The sequence below is a fragment of the Galeopterus variegatus genome, unplaced genomic scaffold (genome assembly GCF_000696425.1).
Source record: "Galeopterus variegatus unplaced genomic scaffold, G_variegatus-3.0.2 Scaffold749, whole genome shotgun sequence".
Classification (NCBI taxonomy): domain Eukaryota; kingdom Metazoa; phylum Chordata; class Mammalia; order Dermoptera; family Cynocephalidae; genus Galeopterus; species Galeopterus variegatus.
The window spans coordinates 349,929-374,875 of record NW_007726860.1 but is presented as its reverse complement, the minus strand read 5'-3'; the positions used below and the strand labels follow the sequence as shown (position 1 = coordinate 374,875).

The 24,947-nt window shown below is 37.9% G+C and overlaps 1 protein-coding gene across 3 annotated transcripts in view; it reads left to right on the top strand.

The window, feature by feature from the left end:
- The window catches only part of MCPH1 (microcephalin 1), a 265,284-nt gene that overhangs the window by 91,887 nt on the left and 148,450 nt on the right, over positions 1–24,947 (top strand). For 2 of the 3 annotated variants that reach the window (XM_008572047.1, XM_008572048.1), the window contains exons 10-11: positions 5,068–5,105; positions 9,465–9,627. In XM_008572047.1, coding sequence (XP_008570269.1) covers positions 5,068–5,105; positions 9,465–9,627 — 201 coding nt within the window. Of the gene's footprint in view, positions 1–5,067; positions 5,106–9,464; positions 9,628–24,947 lie in introns of those variants that run through there. The other variant, XR_550428.1, reaches the window with a different exon arrangement.

The window sequence follows — 24,947 nt, the reverse complement described above, 5'->3', positions numbered from 1 at the left end:
ACATTCCAGGAAGAAGAAACAATGAATGCAAAGGCCCTGGGCTGGAGTTGCTTGTTCTGTTCAAGGAAAAGGGTGACTGCAGCAGGGTGGGCAGAAGGGGAAAGAGCAGGAGGCAAGGTCAGAAGGAGAACAGGGGCATCTTGTGTAGAGCCTTTTATCCAGAGTGAGACATGATTCCACAGGAGGCTTTGAGAATTCGGGTGACGTGATGTAACATGTGATATGACAGTTTGACTCGGAATTGTGTTGAGATTGATTTAAGTCTCAAGGATGGTAATGTATGTGAGAGATTATGGGATGTTAGGAGTGAAGGTGATGAGAGGTCAGATTCTCAATGTATCTGGAAGGTCAAGTGATAGGATAAGTTCAGTGATGGATCGTATGTGGGGTGAGAGCAAAAAAATGAAGAATCAGTGATGATGAAAATGCTTTTAACCCAAGTAAGAATGGGGTTGCCAATGACAAAGAAAGCTGGAAGTAGTAGGTTTGGGAAAGATTAGTACTTTAGTTGTTGTTTTCTTTTACTGTGATAAAACATACTCATGTAATTTAAGTGTACAATTCAGTGTCATTAAGTACACTCACAATTTGTGCAGTCCTTACCACTATCTATAAAACCTTTCCTAAACCCAAAGTAAAACTCTGTACTCATTTAATAATAAAGCCTCATTCTGCACCCCACCCTCAGCTCTGGTAACCCCCAATCTACTTTCTGCCTCTATGAATTGCCATTTCTAGATATCTCATATAAGTGGAATCCTACAGTATTTGTCTTTTTGTGTCTGGCTTCTTTCACTTAGCATAATGTTTTCAAGAGTCATCTATCTGACAACATGTATCACAACTTTACTCCTTTTTGTGGCTGAATAATAATATTTCATTATATAGCACCTTTTGTTTAATCGTTCATCTGTTGATGGACATTGGGTTATTTTCACCTTTTGGCTACCGTGATTAATGCTCCTATGAAAATTCACCTACAAGTATCTGAGCCCCTATTTCCAATTCTTTTTGGTATATATCTGGGAGTGATATTACTGATCACATAGTACTTATGTGTTTAACTTTTTGAGGAACTTCCAAACTGTTTTCCACATTGGCTGCATTATTTTGCATTTTCAACTTTTCCATATTTTCATCTAACATTCTTCTAACTTTTCCATATTTTCATCTATGCTTGTCATTTTCCATTTTGTTTATTTTCATTTTTTTAATAGCCATCCTGGTAGGTATTAAGTTTTATCTCACTGAGGTACACTTAAATTTTGGTTTGAATTTCCCTAATGACTAGTGGTGTATAGCATCTTTTTGTTGTGCTTATTGGCCATTTGCTTATCTTCTTTGGGGAAATGTCTATTTAAGTCATTTGCTCACTTTTTAAATGGGTTTTGGTCCTTTTTGTTGAGTTGTATGGGTTTTCTATATCTTCTGGATATTAGTGTTTTATCAGATAAATGGTTGACAAATGTTTTTTTTACCATTCTGTGTTTTTTTTTTTCACTCTCCTGATATTGTTCCTTGATATACAAAATATTTAATTTTGATGCAGTCCAATTTATCTTTTTCTTTTTCTTTTTCTTTTTTTTTTTTTTTTTTGCTTGTGTTTTTGGTGCTATATTCTTTGAAGAGTTTTGCAGTTTTAGCTTTAAAATTTAGGTCTTTGATTTATTTTGAGTTAATTTATGTATGTGTTGTAAGATAAAGGTCCAACTTTATTTTGCATGTGGATATTCCGTTTTCTCAGAGCCATTTGTTGAAGAGACTGTTTCTTAATCATTGAATGGTCCTGGAAACCTTGTTGAAAATCAATTAACTGTGGATGTAAAAGTTTATTTGTGGACTCTCAATTCTATTCCATTGGTCCATACTCATATGTCTATCTCTTTGCCTATACCATACAGTTTTGATTACCATAGCTTTTTAGTAAGTTTTGAAATTGGGAATTGTGCATCCTCCGTTCCATTGGTCCATACTCATATGTCTATCTCTTTGCCTATAACATACAGTTTTGATTACCATAGCTTTTTAGTAAGTTTTGAAATTGGGAATTGTGCATCCTCCAGCTTTGTTGTTCTAGTTCAAGATTGTTTTCACTATTCAGGATTCCTTGGGGTTTCATATGAATTTTAGGATAGATGTTTCCATTCCTGAAAGAAAAAAAAAAGTGCCATTGAGATTTTGATAGGGATGGCATTTAATCTATAGATTGCTTTGGGCAGTATTGTCATCTTAACAGTATTAATAATTTTTCCAGTGCATAAACACAGGATGTCTTTTACTCGGGTTTTCTTTAATTTCTTTCAAAAACATTTTTCTATTTTCCATGTATAAATCTTGTACCTCCTTGATTAAATTTATTACTAAGTATGTTATTCTTTTTAATGCTATTATAAATGGAATTGTTTTTTTAATTTTCTTTTCAGATTGTTCATTACTAGTTTATAAAAATGCAGTTGATTTTTGTGTGTTGATTTTGTATTTTGTAACTGTTGAATTTGTTTATCAGTTCTAACAGGTTTTTTCTGAATTCTTTAGGGTTTTCTGCATTTAAAATCATCTCATCTGTGAATGTAGTTTTACTACTTTCTCAATTTNTCTTTTTTTTTTTCTTTTTCTTTTTTTTTTTTTTTTTTGCTTGTGTTTTTGGTGCTATATTCTTTGAAGAGTTTTGCAGTTTTAGCTTTAAAATTTAGGTCTTTGATTTATTTTGAGTTAATTTATGTATGTGTTGTAAGATAAAGGTCCAACTTTATTTTGCATGTGGATATTCCGTTTTCTCAGAGCCATTTGTTGAAGAGACTGTTTCTTAATCATTGAATGGTCCTGGAAACCTTGTTGAAAATCAATTAACTGTGGATGTAAAAGTTTATTTGTGGACTCTCAATTCTATTCCATTGGTCCATACTCATATGTCTATCTCTTTGCCTATACCATACAGTTTTGATTACCATAGCTTTTTAGTAAGTTTTGAAATTGGGAATTGTGCATCCTCCAGCTTTGTTGTTCTAGTTCAAGATTGTTTTCACTATTCAGGATTCCTTGGGGTTTCATATGAATTTTAGGATAGATGTTTCCATTCCTGAAAGAAAAAAAAAGTGCCATTGAGATTTTGATAGGGATGGCATTTAATCTATAGATTGCTTTGGGCAGTATTGTCATCTTAACAGTATTAATAATTTTTCCAGTGCATAAACACAGGATGTCTTTTACTCGGGTTTTCTTTAATTTCTTTCAAAAACATTTTTCTATTTTCCATGTATAAATCTTGTACCTCCTTGATTAAATTTATTACTAAGTATGTTATTCTTTTTAATGCTATTATAAATGGAATTGTTTTTTTAATTTTCTTTTCAGATTGTTCATTACTAGTTTATAAAAATGCAGTTGATTTTTGTGTGTTGATTTTGTATTTTGTAACTGTTGAATTTGTTTATCAGTTCTAACAGGTTTTTTCTGAATTCTTTAGGGTTTTCTGCATTTAAAATCATCTCATCTGTGAATGTAGTTTTACTACTTTCTCAATTTGGATGCCATTTATTTATTTTTTTTCTTGCCTAATTTCCTGGCTAGACAAGTAGTTTTGTTTTGGGCATGTTCAATTCAAGATTCTTATTAGACCTCCAAGTGGAGATGTCAGGTAGACATTTGATTCTGGTCAGGGAATAGATCTGTGCTAGAGATATGAAATTGATAATTGTCAGCATGTAACCAGTATTTAAAGTCACAAGCCTGAGGATCGCATAGGGAGTAAATATAAGTAAAGAAGAGAAGCAGTCCAAGGGCGAAGTCATGAAGAAGAATCCTCACATTGTGGAAGTCAAACAGTAGGCAAGACAGTTTCCTTTTCCCTTTCCCCTGGACCTCTTGGTCCTAGAGATGGATACTTCCCACAAATGGAACCCTACAGGCTTCTTTTGGATGATTCTGCAGAACCATTTGGGGCTGGTCACGTCACAGGGCCTGTGTAGTTTCCATTCAAGGATGACATTGACAAGCAGGATTAGTTTTCAATCAGAATCTTTTTTGATGATTAGAGATACGCATGTACAGGCTTGGCTCTAGAATTAACCCAGTTAGTTGTTCCACCTTTGTTATCAGAAACAGGCAAGAGATAACAGTACAATATTCTGGAGGGATAACTAGAAAGACAGGGAAGCAATCATCTGTTAGCTTATCTATCACNGAGTGTGCAATGTTAGTGGTTATGTAGTGCAGGTGGTTGCATTTGAAGTGTCTTACATGAATTACAAAAGTACATGAATAATGTGAATGCATTTCTGTTTTTAAGAAGCAAATACACACATACTCATTCCCTTAGAATGAGCATTTGGCTAAATATATAAGGATACTTCAAAATGTGATAGGAAAAATAGAATTAAAAGATAATATGAATATTACCAAATTGTTAAACCATAGCCATTTCTGGTTGGTAGAATTATAAGGAATTCATATTTCTAATTATATATTTTCATATCATTTAAATTTTTTTGCAGTCAGTGTGCATTTCTTATGTAAGTAAAGTATTTAAAATCTTATATTTAAAGCAATATTTACAATTACAGTTAATAGCCAATGCCAACACAACAAATAAGTTCTATTAGCTATGCCTCTGTGCGCAAGGGATTTGCTTGACCCCTGCAACAGGAGCATAGCATAATTGTGCACACATGTCTGAAATGAGAATAGGGTTGCCTACAAACCTTACAGATGTGGTTGTTGAATCTGCACATACACTGTTCTTACCCTTCTTACTTTGAAGTCTGTGAAGTCATTGACACATTAGGGAATCCCCTAGCTCACTGGTAGGACTGACTTCTGGAGGGAAATATTTTTTGTTCTTCTCCCTCATGTCTGGATTATTTTGGATTGGTTTTGAGATAGTATCTGAATTTTTGTCTGTTGGGCTGTTTATTCCAGGAATATAAAGTTTTATTCTTTGACATATGCTTAAATGTTTATTTTGAAGTGATGTAACTTTTTAGAAAACTTATTAAAGTTTATTTCCATGGGAAAAATATTTTTTATATTTTTGACTGTTTTTTGTTCCTTCTCTTTTGAAATCTCTAGCCAACGAGAACATTAGTCATGACAAGCATGCCATCTGAGTAAGTACTCATTGTTTTGATAACTTTCTATTCAATGTAAAATTTTAACTTTTTCTCTCATATACTGTAATTATGTATGTTTTTAGACAGTTGATTCATCTGTACCATATCACTTTTATATAATTAATATCCAAGTTAGAAAAACATTGAAAATAAAAAATGTAACTAAATATGAACAATTTAGTGCTGAAAACTTTTGGGGCTTGTTTCGAAAGCAACCAGAGGTTTTGCACTCTCTGTGCTACTCATCTTGCTTGTTTCCAATACCTAATGGCTCTGTTTGTCCACCACCCCCACCCTATGAATATTCAGTAAATGTAGCAACACTAGCCAAAACATTTCTCTTAAAGATCTTAAATGCTATGGTAGAAAGCTTTCTACAGCTGTATTAAAGCAGCTATCTACACATTTTATGGAAGGGTTAATAGCTTGTTGGCATGCTCTTATCGTCTTCCTTAGCATTAACACAGTAAGGAACATCCAACAAAAATACAGTGCTATACTCTTTGCAACAGATTTTTGAATTCCTGTTTGAAGGGGAAAACCATGTTTTTTATATCAGTCATAGGTTTTAAGATTTTAAGACATTCATCAAAATAATGAAACATTTCAATGAAAAATGTGCTGCATAAAGAGTGTATATATAGAACATTCTCTATAGTGGCATCCCTTTCCTGCCCATGGCATGAAATAAAAGTACTAATAATTCAAACATCATGTATTATTCAGTGAAAAAGGAGGTCACTCAAAATTTTTGTAAATGTGTTATGAAATATATTGAACATTCTAGTCTAATACAGAAACGAACACTGAAAATGGATGTAATATTTTTTAAAGTCTATATTTTTCCCCAAAATAAAAAAGAAATTACTGGTTTATTTCTCATTATAGCTGGTTATTTTCTCATTAAAGTGTTTAATAAGAAAACTTTTCATTTAGGCCATATTCTCATCTTATTCTTTTTTCCCCACACAGACTTCTTGTGTAACTTATGAACAGGGCATTCTGATTCCATATTGATTAACCTTGAAAAGACATTTGTTCCTTATTAGCACATCCAGCAAATAGCTGGCAGCTGCCAGACTTGGAATGGAGAAAATCAGATATTCAGAAATGAAGAGTTTTAGGGAGCATCTAGTTTAGAGGCTTTTATTTCTTTTTGCTTTTTTTTTTTTTTTTTTTTGGNGATGATTAGAGATACGCATGTACAGGCTTGGCTCTAGAATTAACCCAGTTAGTTGTTCCACTTTTGGTATCAGAAACGGGCAAGAGATAACAGTAGAATATTCTGGAGGGATAACTAGAAAGACAGGGAAGCAATCATCTGTTAGCTTATCTATCACTCCTCCTAGTACTTCCTGTGCATGCCCTTTGAATTCATATTACCTCTTCATTATTCCTTCTCCACCTTCCCTAGATATATTAATATAGTACACAGGCCCCTCAAGTCTTACTTTGCCATTCAGGGGTCCTTTGAATGCCTTTTGTCCCCCTTCTCATTTACTTCCCCTTGACCATTGAGGACATGCATGAGTGTGCAATGTTAGTGGTTATGTAGTGCAGGTGGTTGCATTTGAAGTGTCTTACATGAATTACAAAAGTACATGAATAATGTGAATGCATTTCTGTTTTTAAGAAGCAAATACACACATACTCATTCCCTTAGAATGAGCATTTGGCTAAATATATAAGGATACTTCAAAATGTGATAGGAAAAATAGAATTAAAAGATAATATGAATATTACCAAATTGTTAAACCATAGCCATTTCTGGTTGGTAGAATTATAAGGAATTCATATTTCTAATTATATATTTTCATATCATTTAAATTTTTTTGCAGTCAGTGTGCATTTCTTATGTAAGTAAAGTATTTAAAATCTTATATTTAAAGCAATATTTACAATTACAGTTAATAGCCAATGCCAACACAACAGATAAGTTCTATTAGCTATGCCTCTGTGCGCAAGGGATTTGCTTGACCCCTGCAACAGGAGCATAGCATAATTGTGCACACATGTCTGAAATGAGAATAGGGTTGCCTACAAACCTTACAGATGTGGTTGTTGAATCTGCACATACACTGTTCTTACCCTTCTTACTTTGAAGTCTGTGAAGTCATTGACACATTAGGGAATCCCCTAGCTCACTGGTAGGACTGACTTCTGGAGGGAAATATTTTTTGTTCTTCTCCCTCATGTCTGGATTATTTTGGATTGGTTTTGAGATAGTATCTGAATTTTTGTCTGTTGGGCTGTTTATTCCAGGAATATAAAGTTTTATTCTTTGACATATGCTTAAATGTTTATTTTGAAGTGATGTAACTTTTTAGAAAACTTATTAAAGTTTATTTCCATGGGAAAAATATTTTTTATATTTTTGACTGTCAAAACATTTCTCTTAAAGATCTTAAATGCTATGGTAGAAAGCTTTCTACAGCTGTATTAAAGCAGCTATCTACACATTTTATGGAAGGGTTAATAGCTTGTTGGCATGCTCTTATCGTCTTCCTTAGCATTAACACAGTAAGGAACATCCAACAAAAATACAGTGCTATACTCTTTGCAACAGATTTTTGAATTCCTGTTTGAAGGGGAAAACCATGTTTTTTATATCAGTCATAGGTTTTAAGATTTTAAGACATTCATCAAAATAATGAAACATTTCAATGAAAAATGTGCTGCATAAAGAGTGTATATATAGAACATTCTCTATAGTGGCATCCCTTTCCTGCCCATGGCATGAAATAAAAGTACTAATAATTCAAACATCATGTATTATTCAGTGAAAAAGGAGGTCACTCAAAATTTTTGTAAATGTGTTATGAAATATATTGAACATTCTAGTCTAATACAGAAACGAACACTGAAAATGGATGTAATATTTTTTAAAGTCTATATTTTTCCCCAAAATAAAAAAGAAATTACTGGTTTATTTCTCATTATAGCTGGTTATTTTCTCATTAAAGTGTTTAATAAGAAAACTTTTCATTTAGGCCATATTCTCATCTTATTCTTTTTTCCCCACACAGACTTCTTGTGTAACTTATGAACAGGGCATTCTGATTCCATATTGATTAACCTTGAAAAGACATTTGTTCCTTATTAGCACATCCAGCAAATAGCTGGCAGCTGCCAGACTTGGAATGGAGAAAATCAGATATTCAGAAATGAAGAGTTTTAGGGAGCATCTAGTTTAGAGGCTTTTATTTCTTTTTGCTTTTTTTTTTTTTTTTTTTGAGTAATAAACTTTATTTTTATAGCATTTTTAGGTTTACAGAAAAATTGAGAAAGAAAAATTGTGTACAGACAGTTTACACCCCCTTCCCCCTACACAGATTCTCTTGTTACTAACATCTTGCATTAGCATGGTACCTTTTTACTTTTGTTTTTGCTTTCTTTTGGTTTGCCTTTATTTTTTTCCTACATTTAATATTTTTCACGACCGACCTCAGTAAGTGCAGATTCTCTGGCTTAGGGATCTTCTTCTCTACCTTAGGGATCTCTGAGATTTAAAACTGTGATATAGTTTCGTTTTCCCAGTAAAGAAACCGAGGTCTTGAGATGGACATGCCCAAGATCACTGGAGATAGTCTGTATAAGCATGGACAATAATAGGCTCTTTCCCTCTGTAATATAGTTTTTGGAGAGGAGAGACATTTATTTTTTAACTCATTGAGTATATTATAGTGGGGCTTAGAAAGCCATTGATATCCTTTGCATTTCATTGGGGATTTCCAAAACTTGCTGGGAGAAAAAGGAGAGAAGCTGTGTAACAGAACTAAAGGCATTACAAAGGCTGTTGTAAAAAAGAGGGAAGAATTGAGTGTTATTTAGTTAGGAAGTTAGATAGAAAAGGTGTTAAGCCTCTGGCAAATATGCGCTAAGATCTGATCTGACGATTTAGTAAAAAAGGTCTTTTTCCCCTCTTAGAAAAACTATGTGTTTGACACTCAGTAAGTGTTCTCTTTTTAGAATAAAATGAGTGAGAGTCTTGGTTCTGATCGTGCCAAATAGGTTCAGATAGGTCTGATAAGTAAATAACTGGTACAGTGGTAAGAGTGTTCAGGCTGATGTCAGGGGGTCTGGTTTCTGATGCCTTCTCTGTCTCTAGCCAGCCAGTGACCTTTACAGAGTCTCTGGGCCTGTTTTCTCAGGCATTGAAATAAACAAGAGTTGAGATCTGAAGTTTTTTTTTAATTTCCCTACATTTCAAGGCATTGATTGTAAAGAAATTAAGACACGAGCACCAGACACAAAATCAATTATTTTCTATTTTATTATTATTATTTGGTGTAATCACTTTAACATGTATATGCAGCAAACATGTTCATTTTGTTGATTTCTTTCCCTTTTTGATAGAAAGCAGAATGTCATCATCCAGGTCATGAATAAATTGAAAGGCTTTTCATTTGCAAGCGAAGTCTGTGACACTACCACTCATGTGCTAGCTGGGAAGCCGCTTCGCACCCTGAATGTGCTGCTGGGAATTGCCCGTGGCTGCTGGGTCCTTTCTTATGAATGGGTAAGCCCTGTGCTTGAATTACGTATTTTAAAAACAGAACACATTTTGATGGATTTGGTCACCCGAGGTGATGACACTGACTATGCCGATGTACGCCCTTGTGGATCTGCATGTGCTCCTATGAGCTCCTCTCCCTTTGCTGACCCCTTTCAGCCAGTGCTAAGCCCTCTGAGAATCAGAGAATGGGGAGGGTGGAGAACAGGATGAGTAGCCCTCAAGGTGAAGACCTCTCAGCCACTAGCAGAAATAAAATCAGAAAGTCTTGGAATGAAAACACCAAATGCAAATAATGTGACCTATGCTAGTGATGGTTTGAAAAGCCAGAATAATTCAATGATTATTTTTACAGATGGATTTACTTAGGATGAAATGTTCATTTAATATGATTTGGATATATTTTAGCTTATACATATCCTTCTGTAACATTATTTGCCCTTATTTCTGTTCATTAAGGGCAGTTTTTAAAATATATATTATTGTTTTCATTATTCATAAAAATTGGAATTGTCTATTATTCGTTCTGTTTTTACTTTGATCCTCAACCAAAGCTCACTCCAAAGCATTGCTTTTTATGAGAATAGCATCATTTGTTACTTGTGTTACTGTTTTGCATCTGTTGAGTATCTATCCTCCCTTCTCCTCCCCCAAGAATGTATTATATTAATACTGTGTTAATTTAAACCAGAAGAATTATATGCAAACAAACTACAGATGTATTTTTAAGAATGGCCTTAGTCTTTTTCCTGTGTCATAACTTAACTTGTAGCTCTCTGTTACAAGAGGTTTAAGAGATTATTGCTTAAAGTCATGAAGTGAAAAAGATTGAAGTTCCCAAAAAAAGTACTATTTGCATTGTTGACAATTGGGGATTACCTTATCTAATACTAGTACTGCTTCATGTTTATTTGTATGAAATATAATGTATAACTCTAGCTTCATTGAATGAATTCTGTTTTCTTTCTCTCTCATTGAAAATGTCTTCTGTATCTTCAGCTCTTCCTTCTCTCAAGTTTCAGAGGAAAAGATGTCTCTTATTTTTTAAAAAGATATATATCTGTGCTTGATTCTGTACCCAACCTTTTCTTCTGAGGCTTTGAGCAGTCCAGAGGGGTCAGACCTGAGAATTGACTGCATTTACTGTTGACATGTGTAAAGACCTACTCCCTAGTTGCCTACATGTCTCTGCTCAGTGTCCTGCTAATATTCTCCCACTAATCATACATAGAAATAGAACCAGATACAAGTTTAGATTACAGTAACCCGATGTGGGGTTAACTGATATGAGAAAGGCAGGCAATAAAACACATTATTCAATAAACTAGTTCAGGCTAGACTCCTTGCCCAGAGTCTCGGCACTCAGTCACATAATGAATGAACAAAGTATAAATACAGTAGGTAAGAAAAAGTAATAAAAAGCATTTAGTTTAGAAAAGAAACAAAAATACCTTGATTGTCTGTGTACACACTCGCTAGAAATCTACAAGTAAAAAAAAGCTCCTAAAGCTAATAACTGAATTTAACAAGTTGTCAGGATATAAGGATACAGTGATACAAGGTCAATATTGAAATAATTAAGTATAAATCTAATAAAATATGTGCAGGATCTATATGCTGAAAACTACAAACGCTGATTTTAAAAATCAAAGAACTAAATATATAGAGACATACTGTATTCATGGATTGAAAGACTCAATATAGTTAAAATGTCACTGTTCCCCAAAACAACCTATAGATTTGATGCATTCCCAATCATAGTTTCAGCATAATCTTTGAGGATATGGATACGCTGATTCTAAAAGTTATATGGAGAGGTCAGTGGATCGGTATAGCCAAAACATGTTTTAAAGAGAATAAAGTAGGAGGACTGGCACTACCTAATTTTAACGGCATCCTTTTCCACTACAGTAATCAATGCAATTGGTATTGGTAGACAAAGTGGAACAGAATGGAGAATCTGGAAATAGTTCCATACAAATATGGCCCATTGGTTTTGACAAAGGCAATTAAGTGGAGAAATTAAGTCATTTCAACAAATTCAGCAAATTTCAAGAAATTCAGTCTTTTCAACAAATGCTGCTGTGGAACAGTTAGACATCCACAAGCAAAAAAAGGAAGCTTAACTTAATACCTCACACAGGATACAAAAATTACCTCAAAATGGATCACAAGCTAAAGTGTAAAGTTATAAAATTCTTAGAAGTAAACATAGGAGAAAAATCTTCATGACCTTGGTTTAGACAAAAAGTTCTTGGATATAACACCAAAAGTATGATTTTAACAGAAAAAATTGAAAAATTAGACTGAATCAAAATTGAAAACTTTTACTCTGTGAAGGACATTTTGAAGTGACTAATAAAAAAAGTATTCGCAAATCTCATATCTGACAAAGGACTTACATCCAGAATTTATAAAGAACTTTCAAATCTCAACAATAAGAAAACAAACCCAAACAAAAATTGGCAAAAAAAAAAAAAAAAATTTGACACTTTACCAAAGATATAGAGACGTTTCAAATCTCAACAATAAGAAAACAAACCCAAACAAAAATTGGCAAAAAAAAAAAAAAAAAATTTAACAGACACTTTACCAAAGATATAGAGACGGCAAGTAAGCACATGAAAAGATGCTCAACGTCATTAGTCATTAAAGAAATGCAATTTAAAACGACAGTGAGATACTACTACATATCTATTACAGTGGACAATAAAAAATACTAGTTATCCTCTAGCAAGGATGCAGGGCAACTGGAACTCTCATATGTTGCTGGTGGGAGTGGAAAATGGTACACACACTCTGAAAAAGTTTTATATAAAGTTAAATGTACACTTACCATCTCTCTCAGAAATCTCACTCCCAGATATTTGCCCTAGAGGAGTGAAAGTTTATGTTCACACAAAAACCAGTACACAAATATTTGTAGCAGCTTTACTTTACAATCACCCAAACCTAGAAATAAACACAAGTGTTCCTCAGTGGGTTAATGGATGAACAAACTGGTCTGTCCATGCGATGGAACACTCCTCAGTAGTAAAAAGGAATGATACAGGCAACAATTTCAATGACACTCTATTGCATTATGCTGATTGTAACAAGCCAGTCTCAGAAGGCTATGTGACCCATTTACATGTCATTCTGGAAAAGGCAAAACTGTGGGGAAGGAGAACAGATGAGTGGTTTCCAGAAGTTGAAGGTGGGAGTAGGGTCTGACTGCAAATGGGTAGCACCTGAGATGTCTTTGGGGTGTTGGAACTGTACTGTGTTCTGTTAGTGGTCATGGTTACAAGAATCTATGCATGTCTTAAAATGCAGAGGACCATACTAACACACACACATACGTGCAAGTAAATCTGTTTGTAATTTTTATTTAAGAAGTACATGTAATGTGGCTTTCTGAATTAAGATGTTTGAGCACTCCTACTCCTGATATTGCCAGTTTATCACCTTGGTTTTAGAAGCATTTCCTTCCACATGCCAAGTTTTACATTTTTATATTTCTCTTTTATCTTCAACTTCTGCATCTGTTCTAGATGCTTCCTATCAGCATTTAAGCGTAATCTCTTCTATCTTAAAAATGAAAAAAAAAAATTTAAAAATAACTTTTCCTGGATTTCTCTTTGTCTTTTGTGCTACCTTTTTCCTCTCTTTAATTGCAAAACTTCCTAAATACTTGTCTGTACTTGTCTGTACTTCCTGGCTTCCCATTCTTTCTTCAGCACATTCTGTCTGGCTACAACTTACCCCAGTACACTGAAACTATTCTGAAGATCAGCAATATCCTTTGCATAGTTTATTAATTGTGCAATATTTTACATACAGAGAGAATTCATAAAAGCATGAAGTTTAATAAATTATAAAGCCAGCACCATATGACTACCACTTAAACCAAGAAAAGGACCATCACCAATACTCTGGAAGCCCCTTGTATACCCTCTTTTCTATTCCCTTTCAGGAACTCACTGTTTTGACTTTTATGGTAATCAACCCCTTATTTTTCCTTACAGAGTTAGCATTTGAAAAATACAGCTGAGTTTAGCCTGGTTTTTTTTTTTTCTTTGCATTTTTTAAAAATAGAATCATACAGAATTGTGTTGGAATGAACAGAATTACCAAAAAGTGGCCCTGCTTGCTTCCTGTGGGCTGCCTATCAGTAAACCAGGTATGTTAGGGTAGAGGGTCCTCTTCACCCTTAGGAAGGCCGCCCCAAGCTCAGCTCCCACCAGACCCTCCCCCTTCTCCTTACGGGACCTCAGGCCTCTAGGTTCAGGCTGTTGGCATTCCTAGAATGATCTTATAAAGTTGGCACTCCAGATCCAGACTGTGAGATGTCAGCTAAGTATCTTCCCTCCCAATTGACAGGGTGACTTTGCTTGTGCATGAGGAGGGAGAGGGCTGGGAGAGCCTTTTCCTGAGAGGCTCTTTCTCTCTTTCCTTTGTTGACTTTTTCTCCTCCACCACTTTCAGATGTTGGGCTGTGTGCTTGTCCACAGGCCCCTGTTCTTATTTATACTCTTCCTTTGTGGCCCCACAGGCTTCAGGTTTCTCACACCCAGTATGTAAGAAGCCAAGCTGGTGGGGACACTCACTGGTATACGTAATCCAGGAGTATGGGGTTGCAGATGAATTAAGGCATCTGTGTTCCTTATAAAGACATTCAATTACTACAAGAAGGCAAAACCATATCAGTCTAAAGTCCTACCACATAGTCTTCTAGATTGAAATTCTAAATCCATGGCTTTAAATACCATTTATGTATTGATGATTTGCACACTCAATCATCCTGGACCACTCTTCTGATCTGTAGACCCTTACGTCCATCTGCTGACTTGTTCCTTGTATGTATTTCCAGGTGTGAGGTCTAGTACACCTGGGTTGTGTGGAATCTCTGGTCTGGGCCTGAGTCTTTTCAGCAAACTGCATCCCTTGCAGTTCTGTATTCCTGACCAGTCTCCACTGAGTGGTCCTGTGCTGATTGGAGGGCAGATCAGCTGTCCAGGCTATGCCCCAGTGTTCCCCCAGTGGGACTGTCTCCCCCATCATCTGCACTCCGAACACTTCCCATGGGACAGATCACGGACCAGGCCCTTGTGATGACTTACCGGCCTCTAAGTGGCTCCTTTTTCAGTTGTCTGTGGTTCCTCGCTCCTATGTGTGTGGAGTCTGGTGACGGTACATTTCATTTGCATTTCACGTACATGTCAAGCTGAGCACCCCAACATGCGGCCCCACTCCCCACACCTTACAATAACACACACATGTATCAATAAGACTATGTAGCATAATGGTAATAAACTGTGAGGTAAACACTCTTGATAACAGGAACACTTAAAACCATTCTACTCTCCCCCATTTACTGAGAGAAAAATTTAATTACCTGATTAAAGGAAGAATAATTTGAACACTTAGGTATTTTCAGACTTTCTTTTTGATATAGTCTCCAACTTTAGAACTTTAGAATGTATAAGAATTAGTGTGTGCCATTATAAATGACAGAAAACCATGTGTACATAATCATTTTAATGGGCAATATAAGGGATTTTCATGAGAAGTTTGCCTGTAAGTTATTTTTGCCCTTGTTTTGATTTGAAATTTTGACCCTCTTTACTGTGACTCTGTGAGCATCGTTGACAATACAGGTTTCTCTGCTGAACAGCATTCCACAGCTAAATTTGAAGTTTTATTTTCCTTAATACGTAAGATCTAGTGCTAAGAAAATGGGGACATTCAAAGAACTTATTTTTATTGAAGCTATCAGATAAGTGGAGAAAGGTAATTAGTTCTTTCTCAAACATCATATTTTCATACTGTATTACTTATATTTTAGCACCTTGATCTACAAATATCTGTTTTCAAATTAAATGCTTTTTTGAAATGTTCTTTGATCTTTCTTCTGTTATAAAATATGCAAACTATGTTGTTTATGTTTCTAAAGGTATTTCTATTACTTAGTATAAGTGCATGTGTTGATAAGGACATCTCAAATCTTGACTTTGAAAGAAATTATGTGCGGGCTGGCCCGGTGGCACACTGGAAAGTATGCCGCTTGGGAGCGCAGCGGCGCTCCCGCCGAGGGTTCGGATCCCATGTGGAGACCGGTTCCCGCTCAATGGCTGAGCGCGGTGCGGGTGCAACACTGAGGGTTGTGATCCCGTTACCGGTCAGTAAAAAAGACAAAAAGGAAAAAAAAAAAAGAAATTATGTGTACAGTTCACACTTTAAATTATATGCCAGGTTGCCAGTAGGTATTACATTGACTATTGAGCCTTAGAAATAATATGTGGTGTCAGCCTTTTACAAAGTTGTGAGAACCCTTACATCCAGCAGGACAGGAATGAGGGCATTTCCCATGATAAGTTCTGAGGAGGTCAGATATAGTTTGGGTCATGGGGGTGGATCCCTCGTGAATAGATTAATGCCATCGGGGTGAAGGAGGGTGTGTGTTAATGAATTATCTTTCAGTTAGTTCCTGTGAGAGCTGGTTGTTAGAAGCAGCCTGGCACCTCCCCTCTCTCTCTCTCTGGCTTCTTCTCACCATATGATCCTGTACCTGCTGGCTCCCTGCCATTTTCCACCATGAATAAAAACAGGCTGAGGCCAGCACCAGATGCAGCTGTCACAGAATCATGAGCCAAATAAACCTTTTTTCTTTATAAATTACCCAGTGTCAGCTATTCTGTTACAGCAACACAAAAGTAACTAATACAGGATCCTAAGAGAAACATGTTCTTCTGTGCAATGAAAGGTTCTCTGTTAAATTTGTTTCACATCAGAGATGACAGTCTCACCAATATTTGCAGTAAGCAGAAGGGAGCAGAGAGAATAGTGGAAAAGCCTGACTAGCTCCCCACTTTTCTCTCCTCCTGTTTTATCAGTTCTTGCCTTTTCTGGTACCAGCCAGCCCCACACCTTCATCAGGTTGGATTGGTCTGGATTAGGCTAGAGGTGGCAGGACATTCAGCAGCTTGGATTGGTCTGGATTAGGCTAGAGGTGGCAGGACATTCAGCAGCTTGGATTGGTCTGGATTAGGCTCCAAGGACCTTCAGCAGCTTGGATTGGTCTGGATTAGGCTAGAGGTGGCAGGACATTCAGCAGCTTGGATTGGTCTGGATTAGGCTAGAGGTGGCAGGACATGCTTCGATCTGGACCATATCTTGAAGTAGAGTTGGGTGAAGTTTCTTATGGATGGGCCGCAGAATGTGAGGGGAAAGGAATAGGGATGATTCTGGGGCTTTGGGCTTGAGCAACTGTATAAAAGTGAGTTAAGATGATTTAGCAACAATTAGTAATGATTTCAGAGGGTTACAGTGGGGAGGGGGGTCCCTTTCCTCTTACACAAACAAGATAGGCATCTAGAAGTCTATAAAAGATTCCAGTGCCAGGACAAGACATGGCTGAGATAGGGGGAGCAGAGACTGGGGATGGGGCCTCTCTCCTGCACTGGTTTCCATTGACTATGAGGATGGTTGCACATGTCACCCAAAGGACTCTTGCCAAGTAGTTGACAGACTTTACCAGAAGAGATTTTCTTAGATAAGAACAAGGTGGCATCAACTTGAATAATTTCTTCTACTGACATATCCATAGTCCTATATTAGGTTCCTATGGCTGCTGTAATAAATTACCACAAATTTAGTAACTTAAAAGCAACACATTTGTTATCTCACAATGTCAGAGGTCAGAAACCCACAACAGGTTTCACTGGGCTCAAATAAAATGAAAGAAATGTGTATTCAGCTGTTGGATGAAATGTTCTTTAAATGTCTATTATGTTCACCTAGTCTGTAGAGCTGTTTGGATCTGATGTTTCCTTGTTGAATTTTTTTGTCTCAATGATCTGTCCAATGCTGAGAGTGGAGTGTTAAAGTCCCCAATTATTATTGTGTTGGTGTCTATCTCTCCCTTTAGGTCTGATAATATTTGCTTATATATCTGGGTGCTCCGGTGTTGGGTACATATATTTTTATAATTGTTATATCCTCTGGCTTTATTGATCCCATTATCATTATATGATGCCCTTCCTTGTCTGTTAGTTCAGATTTTGATTTAAAGTCTGTGTTATCTGATATAAGTATAGCTACTTCTGCTTGCTTTTGTCTACCATTTGCATGGAGTATCTTTTTCCATCCTATCACTTTCAGTTTGAGTTTATGTGTGTCTTTGTAGGTAAGGTGGGTTTTTTGTAGGCAGAATATGGATGAGTTATTTTTTAAAATCCATTCAGCCAGTCTCTTTTAACTGGGGCATTTAATCTGTTTACATTCAAGGTTATTATTGATGTGTGAGGTCTTACTCCTGTCATTTTGTTGGTTGTTTTCTGATTTTGTTTATCCTTTGTTTCTTTCTTATTGTTTATCCTTGCAGTTTGGTGGTTTTCTGTATTGATAAGGTTTGATTTCTTTCTCTTTCTAATTTGTTCATCTACTGTACCAGTAAGTTTCATATTCTCATGTGTTTTCATGATGGTTGTTATTGTTCTTGCTCTTCTAAATGTAGGACTCCCCTAAGCATTTCTTGTAAGGCTGGTCTGGTGGTTATGAATTCTCTTAGTTTTTGCTTCTCTAAGAGAGACAGAAAAGCTTTATTTCTCCTTCATTTATGAGGAATAGCTTTGCTGGGTATAATATTCTTGGCTGACTTTTTTTTTCTTTTAGTTCTTTGAATGTATCATCTTATTCTGCTGAAAAGCCTGGTATTAGTCTAATGGGGATTCCCTTATAAGTCACTTGACACTTTCCTCTTACTGTTTTCAGAATTCTTCCTTTGTCTTTAACTTTTTTAAAAATTTATTTATTTATTTTTATTTACATTCTAAGATGTTGCAGAGCAGTTGCAGGTGAATAAGGGGAAAGGGAAGCATGGATGGATTGGGGGTGGGGGGGGAATGGCCCACAGCTAGCTCCTTCTCTGGTCTGATTGCAGAGGACAGGGGAGTGTAGTTGAGGCCCACAGCACCCCCCACATTCTGGTCCAGGAGCTTGGGGGCTTCCAGCAGTGGATGAGTCATCGCTGGGCAGGATGCAGATGTCAGAGTAGGCACGACTGAGGCCCTCAGCATCTCCCCTACCTCAGCTCAGTCATTGCTGGGCTGGATTCGAACATCAGAGGGGCAAGGTTGAGGCCCTTGACCCCTTCCCCACCCCAGCTTGGGATCTCAGGGGGCTTCTGGTTCTTGTAAGTTTTATAGCTGTTCTTTGGTGGTGTTAGACCTTTACTGGTTAATATCAAAACTTTGTGATCTGTGGGTTTTTTGGGGGGGGGGGGTTCAGTTTTGTGTAGGATTATTCACTATTCCCACCTCTTAAACTCTGCACTGAAGTTAATTTGTTGTCCTTTGCTTACTTCTAAAATGTGGAAACTTCCTGTGGAGGTTAGCACTTGAGCCCCATGGTTGAGCTAAATTGCTGCTTTGTTGCTTACTACCCGGGGAAGGCCTTTCGTGCAGCCCAGGTTATAATTGTTGACTTTGTATTTCTAGGTCTGGTGAGATATGATATATCTAGATTGTGTGGAATCTCTATCTGGGCCTGAATCTTTCAGCAAATTGCATCTCCTGCAGTTCTGTATTCTTGACCAGTTTCCACTGAGTGGGCCTGCACTGATTGGATGGCAGATCAGCTGTCCATGCTGTGCCCCAGTGTTCTTCTGGTGGGCTCATCTCTCCCACTCCCCGCACTCCAAACACTTCCCATAGGACAGGCCATGCACCAGTCCCTCGTGATGACTCACCGGCCTCTGAGTGGCTCCTTTTTTCAGTTGTGTATGGCCTCTCTCTCCTTTGTTGGGTCCATAGGACCCTTGTTAGTGGTCTTGCTGGCCTTGGGTCCACCAAGACCTTCTGCTTCCCTGCAGATTTCAAGCAACATCCCACAAAGGGCACAGCTATAGCTTTTGCCAGCTCTTGCTCCATGTACTCACCAGGACTAGCTTTTAAGTGGCTAGGTCACAAAATGCTCACAGCAGTCCTTTCATTGCAGCTTCTCCCACCTTTGTGAACTTTGTAGGTCTTTCCTCCTATGCACCTGAGCTCTAGTGGCCCCAGGTTGGTAGTTGTTGCTTTTTAATCGTTGTATGTTGGTTGATTGTGGGAAAGGCTGATGCTTGAGACCAACTATTCTGCCATTTTGATTGGAATTCTGTCTTTAACTTTTGATAGTTTGCTATAGTGTGTCCTAGAGAGGAACTTTCTGGGTTGCATCTAGTTGGGCACCTTTGAGTTTCCAGGATTTGTATGTTCATAAATTTCCTAAGACTAGGGTAGTTTTCAGCTGTTATTTCTTTAAATAGGTTTTCAGTCCCTTTTTATTTTCTTCTTATTTTGGAATGCCCATTATCCAAATACATGTTTGATCAATAATATCCCATAAGTCTTGTAGACTTTGTTCATTCTTTGGTATTCTTTTTTCTTTTGTTCTGAGTTATTTCAAAACAGCTGTATTCAATATCAGAAATTCTTTTTTCTGCTTGATATATTCTGTTGTTGAGACTCTCAGATGTACTTTTTATTCCATTCAATGAATTCTTCAATTCTAAGATTTGTTTGATTTTTTTTGATAATATTTATCTCTTTATTAAATTTCTCATTCAGATCATGAATTGTTTATCTGATTTCATTGAATTGTTTCTCTGTATTCTCTTTCATCTCAGTGAGATTCCTTAAGTTATTAGTTTTAATTCCTTTTCCAGCAAGTCAACAATTTTTGATTCTTTGGGATCAGCTACTGAAGCATTACTGTGTTTCTTTGGTGGTGTCATGTTTCCTTATTTTTTTTAGTGAGATTCCTTAAGTTATTAGTTTTAATTCCTTTTCCAGCAAGTCAACAATTTTTGATTCTTCGGGATCAGCTACTGAAGCATTACTGTGTTTCTTTGGTGGTGTCATGTTTCCTTATTTTTTTTAGTTTTTTATTTTTTTTATGATTCTTGTTTCCCTCCATTGGTATCTGTCCATCTCTTGGATCAGTCACTTCTTTGAGATTTGTAGAGTGGTGTGCAAGGGGAAAGACTTTCACCTGCAAATGTATCCTAGGGTGTCGATTAGAGTAGAGTATAATGGCTTTGTTTTGGATTAGGTGCAGTAGTGTAGACTCTGTGTAGTTTCTTCCATTGTAATCCACTTTCACTTTGTCTGCAAATGACTCAGCCTATGCTTGGGAATTTTGTGGCAGCAGCGATATAGGTTTGCCTTGGGTGGGCACACTGGGTTGTTTCTCAGACTGAGAGTATGTGTGCGTACACTGGGGGTCAGTTTTCTTGGGAGCTGACTCACTGGAGATGGGGTTGCTGGATTGATTTTCAGGTTGGGGATGTGGGCATGTGGCGTGTCTGGGTTTCTAAGACTGGTTTGCTAGTGGCAAGGTCACTGTGCCAATTCTCTGAGAGGGGGGTAGGCCCCCCAGAAGCATGTCAGCCCAGCTTTCTCATTTGGATGTTGTGTACATGTGTTGGCTCAAAAACTCACAGGTGGGCCTGCCAAGGGCATGACAGCTGAGCTGTTTTTCCGAGCTTCGGACATGGGTGTGCTTTGGCTCGGCTGTCTGGGTGCAGGTCTGCCAGTCGCCTGTCTGCTGCACCACTTCACAGGGCCAGGTGCAAGTTCATGCTTCCCTCTCAGTGATTTAGGAGCACATCTGCCAAGGATGGGGCTGCTGAGTTCTTCTCGAATGGTGGGCGAGATTGCTAGGTAGGCCTGTGGGGGGGCCCAGCCAACCATTTCTCAGGCAGTGAGGAAGGTTGCGAAGCGGGCCTGACAGGAGGGGGCCTGGCCAGCCAATTCTCAGGGAGTGGGTGAGGTCACGTAGTGGGCTTCCCACCCAAGAGGGGGCCCAGCCAGCTGCTTCTCAGGTGGTGCTTGAGGTCACTGTGGTACTGCAGGGGGCCTAGCTGGCTGCTAGTGGTAGGTGAGGCCTCTAGGCAGGACTGCAGAGAGGGGGCCTGGGAAGCTGCTCCTGTGTGGTGGATGAGGCTGTTAGGTAGGACTGCAGAGAGAGGGCCCTGCCAGCCACATCTCAGGCAGTGGCTAAGGCCACTAGGTGAAACTCTTGAGGTTGAATCCACCTGGCTACTTGTCCAAGAGGGTTGTGCTTTATTTCTGCTGCCCTTAGGGCATGTTGTTAGGATAGGGACATGTGAGCTGTTTCTCCAGGTTGGGGTCCTTGGGCACACAGAACTTAGCCAACTGGCTGGGGTGGATGAAGTGGGTGGGGCGTGGTGGGTAGGGGGAGGAAGAGGGACAGTCCACAGAGGCAGGTCTGCCTGTCTGATCTCTGGCCAGGGACATGGGGCTGTGTCGGGTCTGCAGGCCTGAGGATGGTTTCCCAGACATGCGGGATGGGAGTCACAGCCTCTTCCTGGTCCAGGCTTCAAGCCTCTGGTATCAGGGCATTGTAGCCTCTCCTGTAAGAGAGTTCAGAGCTACTTGTCCTCAGGGCAGGGCTCACTCTCACAGTGGCTCTGGTTTCAAGATGGCGCTGTACTGCATCAACTTGGGTCATGAGAATGTGGGATGGGGAACACACATTGTGTTCTAGAGCAATGCAGCACATGTCTTCTAGCAGCTCCCCACACTTGGCTCTGGGCTTCAGGGGCTGTGGAATCCTCCTGCAGTACGTACTCCAGGTTTCTGTGGTGAGGATGGGGGTTGGTGTGGGCCCTCTTACTACCTTTTCCCTACAAGGGAAAGTACCTCCTGCACTGATCCTAGTGGATCCTGCACTGATGTCTCTCCTCTCTGTGCTGTCCTCCTGCATTTTCGTGCTCCACAGTCTGAGTGTCATGCATCCTAGGTGTTCATGCGAGTCTTCTGTTGCTGAGCTCTCGCACAGATGCTCCCAACAATATTTAGCTGTCAGTTCTTCTGTTCCTTTTCTGTGAGGAGAACATACCCCAGACACCTCTAGTTAGCCAACTTGCCCCATTTCCCTCAGAAAAATTCCAGGTTAATAATTTTTAATTGATTTGAATTCTATAAGGATAGGCTTTCAAAAAGTTTATAAAAACACAGAGGGATGAAGACAATGTGAACACAGAGGCAGAGCTTAGAATAATGCCTCTGCAAGCCAAGGAGCACGGAGGATTTCAGCAGCCACTAGAAGCTGGGAGAGAGGCCTGAAACAGATTCTCCTTCAGAGCCTACAGGAGGAACCAACCTGCTGACACCTTGGTTTAGGACATCTAGCCTTCAGAATTGGCTTTGGCTATTATAAACAAGAGGAAAGACAGTTCAGAAACAAAGAACATGAGGAAAAATTAGGGAAGAAACACTTTTAAAGAAAGAATAAAAATTATTGCTTTGGGTCCCAAACCATTCCAAAGCTGTTCATGTTTCTTCGGGTGCTGCCTCTTGTTTGGCGATGCTGGTTGGGAGCTAGGCAAGCCATGGAGAAGGACTGGTACTTTGGACTCCAAGACCAAAGCAAGCCAGCACTGAAGTGGAGCTGTAACAGTCCTGGGTCCCAAGAGCCTTCCTCAGGAAATATGTTTGACACTAGCAAGATGTGTGCATAAGGGCATTCAATTAATATTTTCACATAACACATTTTACATACCAATATGGTGCTTTTAAGTAGTGATAAACCAGCTGCCTCAAAATTTAATATTATCTTTCCTCTACCAAGCCACTAATTAAGTCTCAGGACCTTGTATAGGATATGACTTCTGACTAGTTCGTGAATTTTATTTATCTAGTAGCTCATATGTCCAATTCCTTCCACTAAGAAGACAGAAGTCAACACATAGCTATTCAGAGAAGAGTGGGATAAAGAGATAAGTGCTGTTTAAATGATTATATTGAGAACACACAAATCCACACATATGTAGATATGTGCATGCATGCTATGTTAAGAAGTTCCCACATATTTCCATTACATTGCTGTCATTTTCAGTGTCCAACTCAGCACTGCATTTACATTGAAGTTTGAAATTGAAGAAGACCTACAAAACTTTAACTCCAGATCCAGGTCTGAGATGTTTTAACAGTAGGAAGATAACATGAAAGAATAGAAGAAGAAATCAGTACAATATAGTTAAATGCCAAGCTATAAGGCTACTGCCAGATTTGGAGATTTTATAGACTTATAAGGTTAACTTCTATTCCCAAATAAAATTGTTATAGACATGGCTGAACTGCCTGGGTACTGGGAACCTTGTAGATCAACAGCCTTGGGTAAGGTACTCAAGCTCACTGAGTTTCAGTCTTCTCATTTGTGAAATGGAGCTAACAGAACCTCCGTCGTAGGACTGTGTGAAAACAGACCTGCACAGTGTTTACACAGTGACTGATTAAAAGTAAGAGCTTAACCAGTATTAGTCTCACAACAGAAATTACGACTTATTAATTTTCTCCAAAGAAGCTATAAAAATCATTTACCATCTTTGTCACTATATCTTTATATACAAAAAGAAAGCAGCATTCCTAAAATTAAAATAATAATAATAATTTTGTTCTGGACCAGTGAACGCTTTGCCACAGACCAGCACTTATACTATGACCAGTACTTGGGAATGTCTATTAAAGCCTATAAATGGTACTGGAGCTCACAGGAAAATAAAATCACTGGAATCTGCAATGATTGGGGACACTTCACTGTGGGGGGAGGGGGCCTGAGATGAGGTTGGAAGCATGGTATGGGCTGGGTGGCAGCAGGGAGTGTGTCTGCATTGTTCCTTGAGGTACCTAAGGAGACAACTCTTTTGTAATCTGGAGGTACTTGAGTGTTATTTGAAATGCCACTTCCCTTAAAGCTGTCTAAGTATTGATTTTTATGTATTCATTCTTCTCCAAAACCATCAGAGTACTATGACTGCAAGTGATCACTTTCAGATTTTGAGAATAATGGCTTGGGAAATTTAATCTTTTTATGAAACCACCTACAGGCTCTGCTTTACCAATGATGCCTAAACAATTTTTAATTTGTGAAAAGTACCAATTCCAGGGAAATTGAAAAGGACCAGATATACTACAGCCTGAACTAAAATATCTGTGTAATTATGATGTGATTGTGGTGGCTGTCAGATGTTTCCTCTAGTTCATGTTACGTATTGATGTTAGCAGGTTATTGCTGACTTTCGCCCTCAAGAAAAAGGTTTAGAAATGAGCTGAATCTCTTTCTCTGTTTATCTCCATCTTCAATAAGAAGACAAAGATAACTGCTGCTTCTTGCATGGCTTCCCTCCATCAATTTTTTAAAGAAAACCACTAGTACAAAGATAGTAAATTTGATTGAGAGAGGATTCTTGCCACCATTATTAATTAGTAAAGCCACTACACATAATTTTTAAAGCTTAATATTCAATTTAATACTCATCTACAACTTGTATATAACTT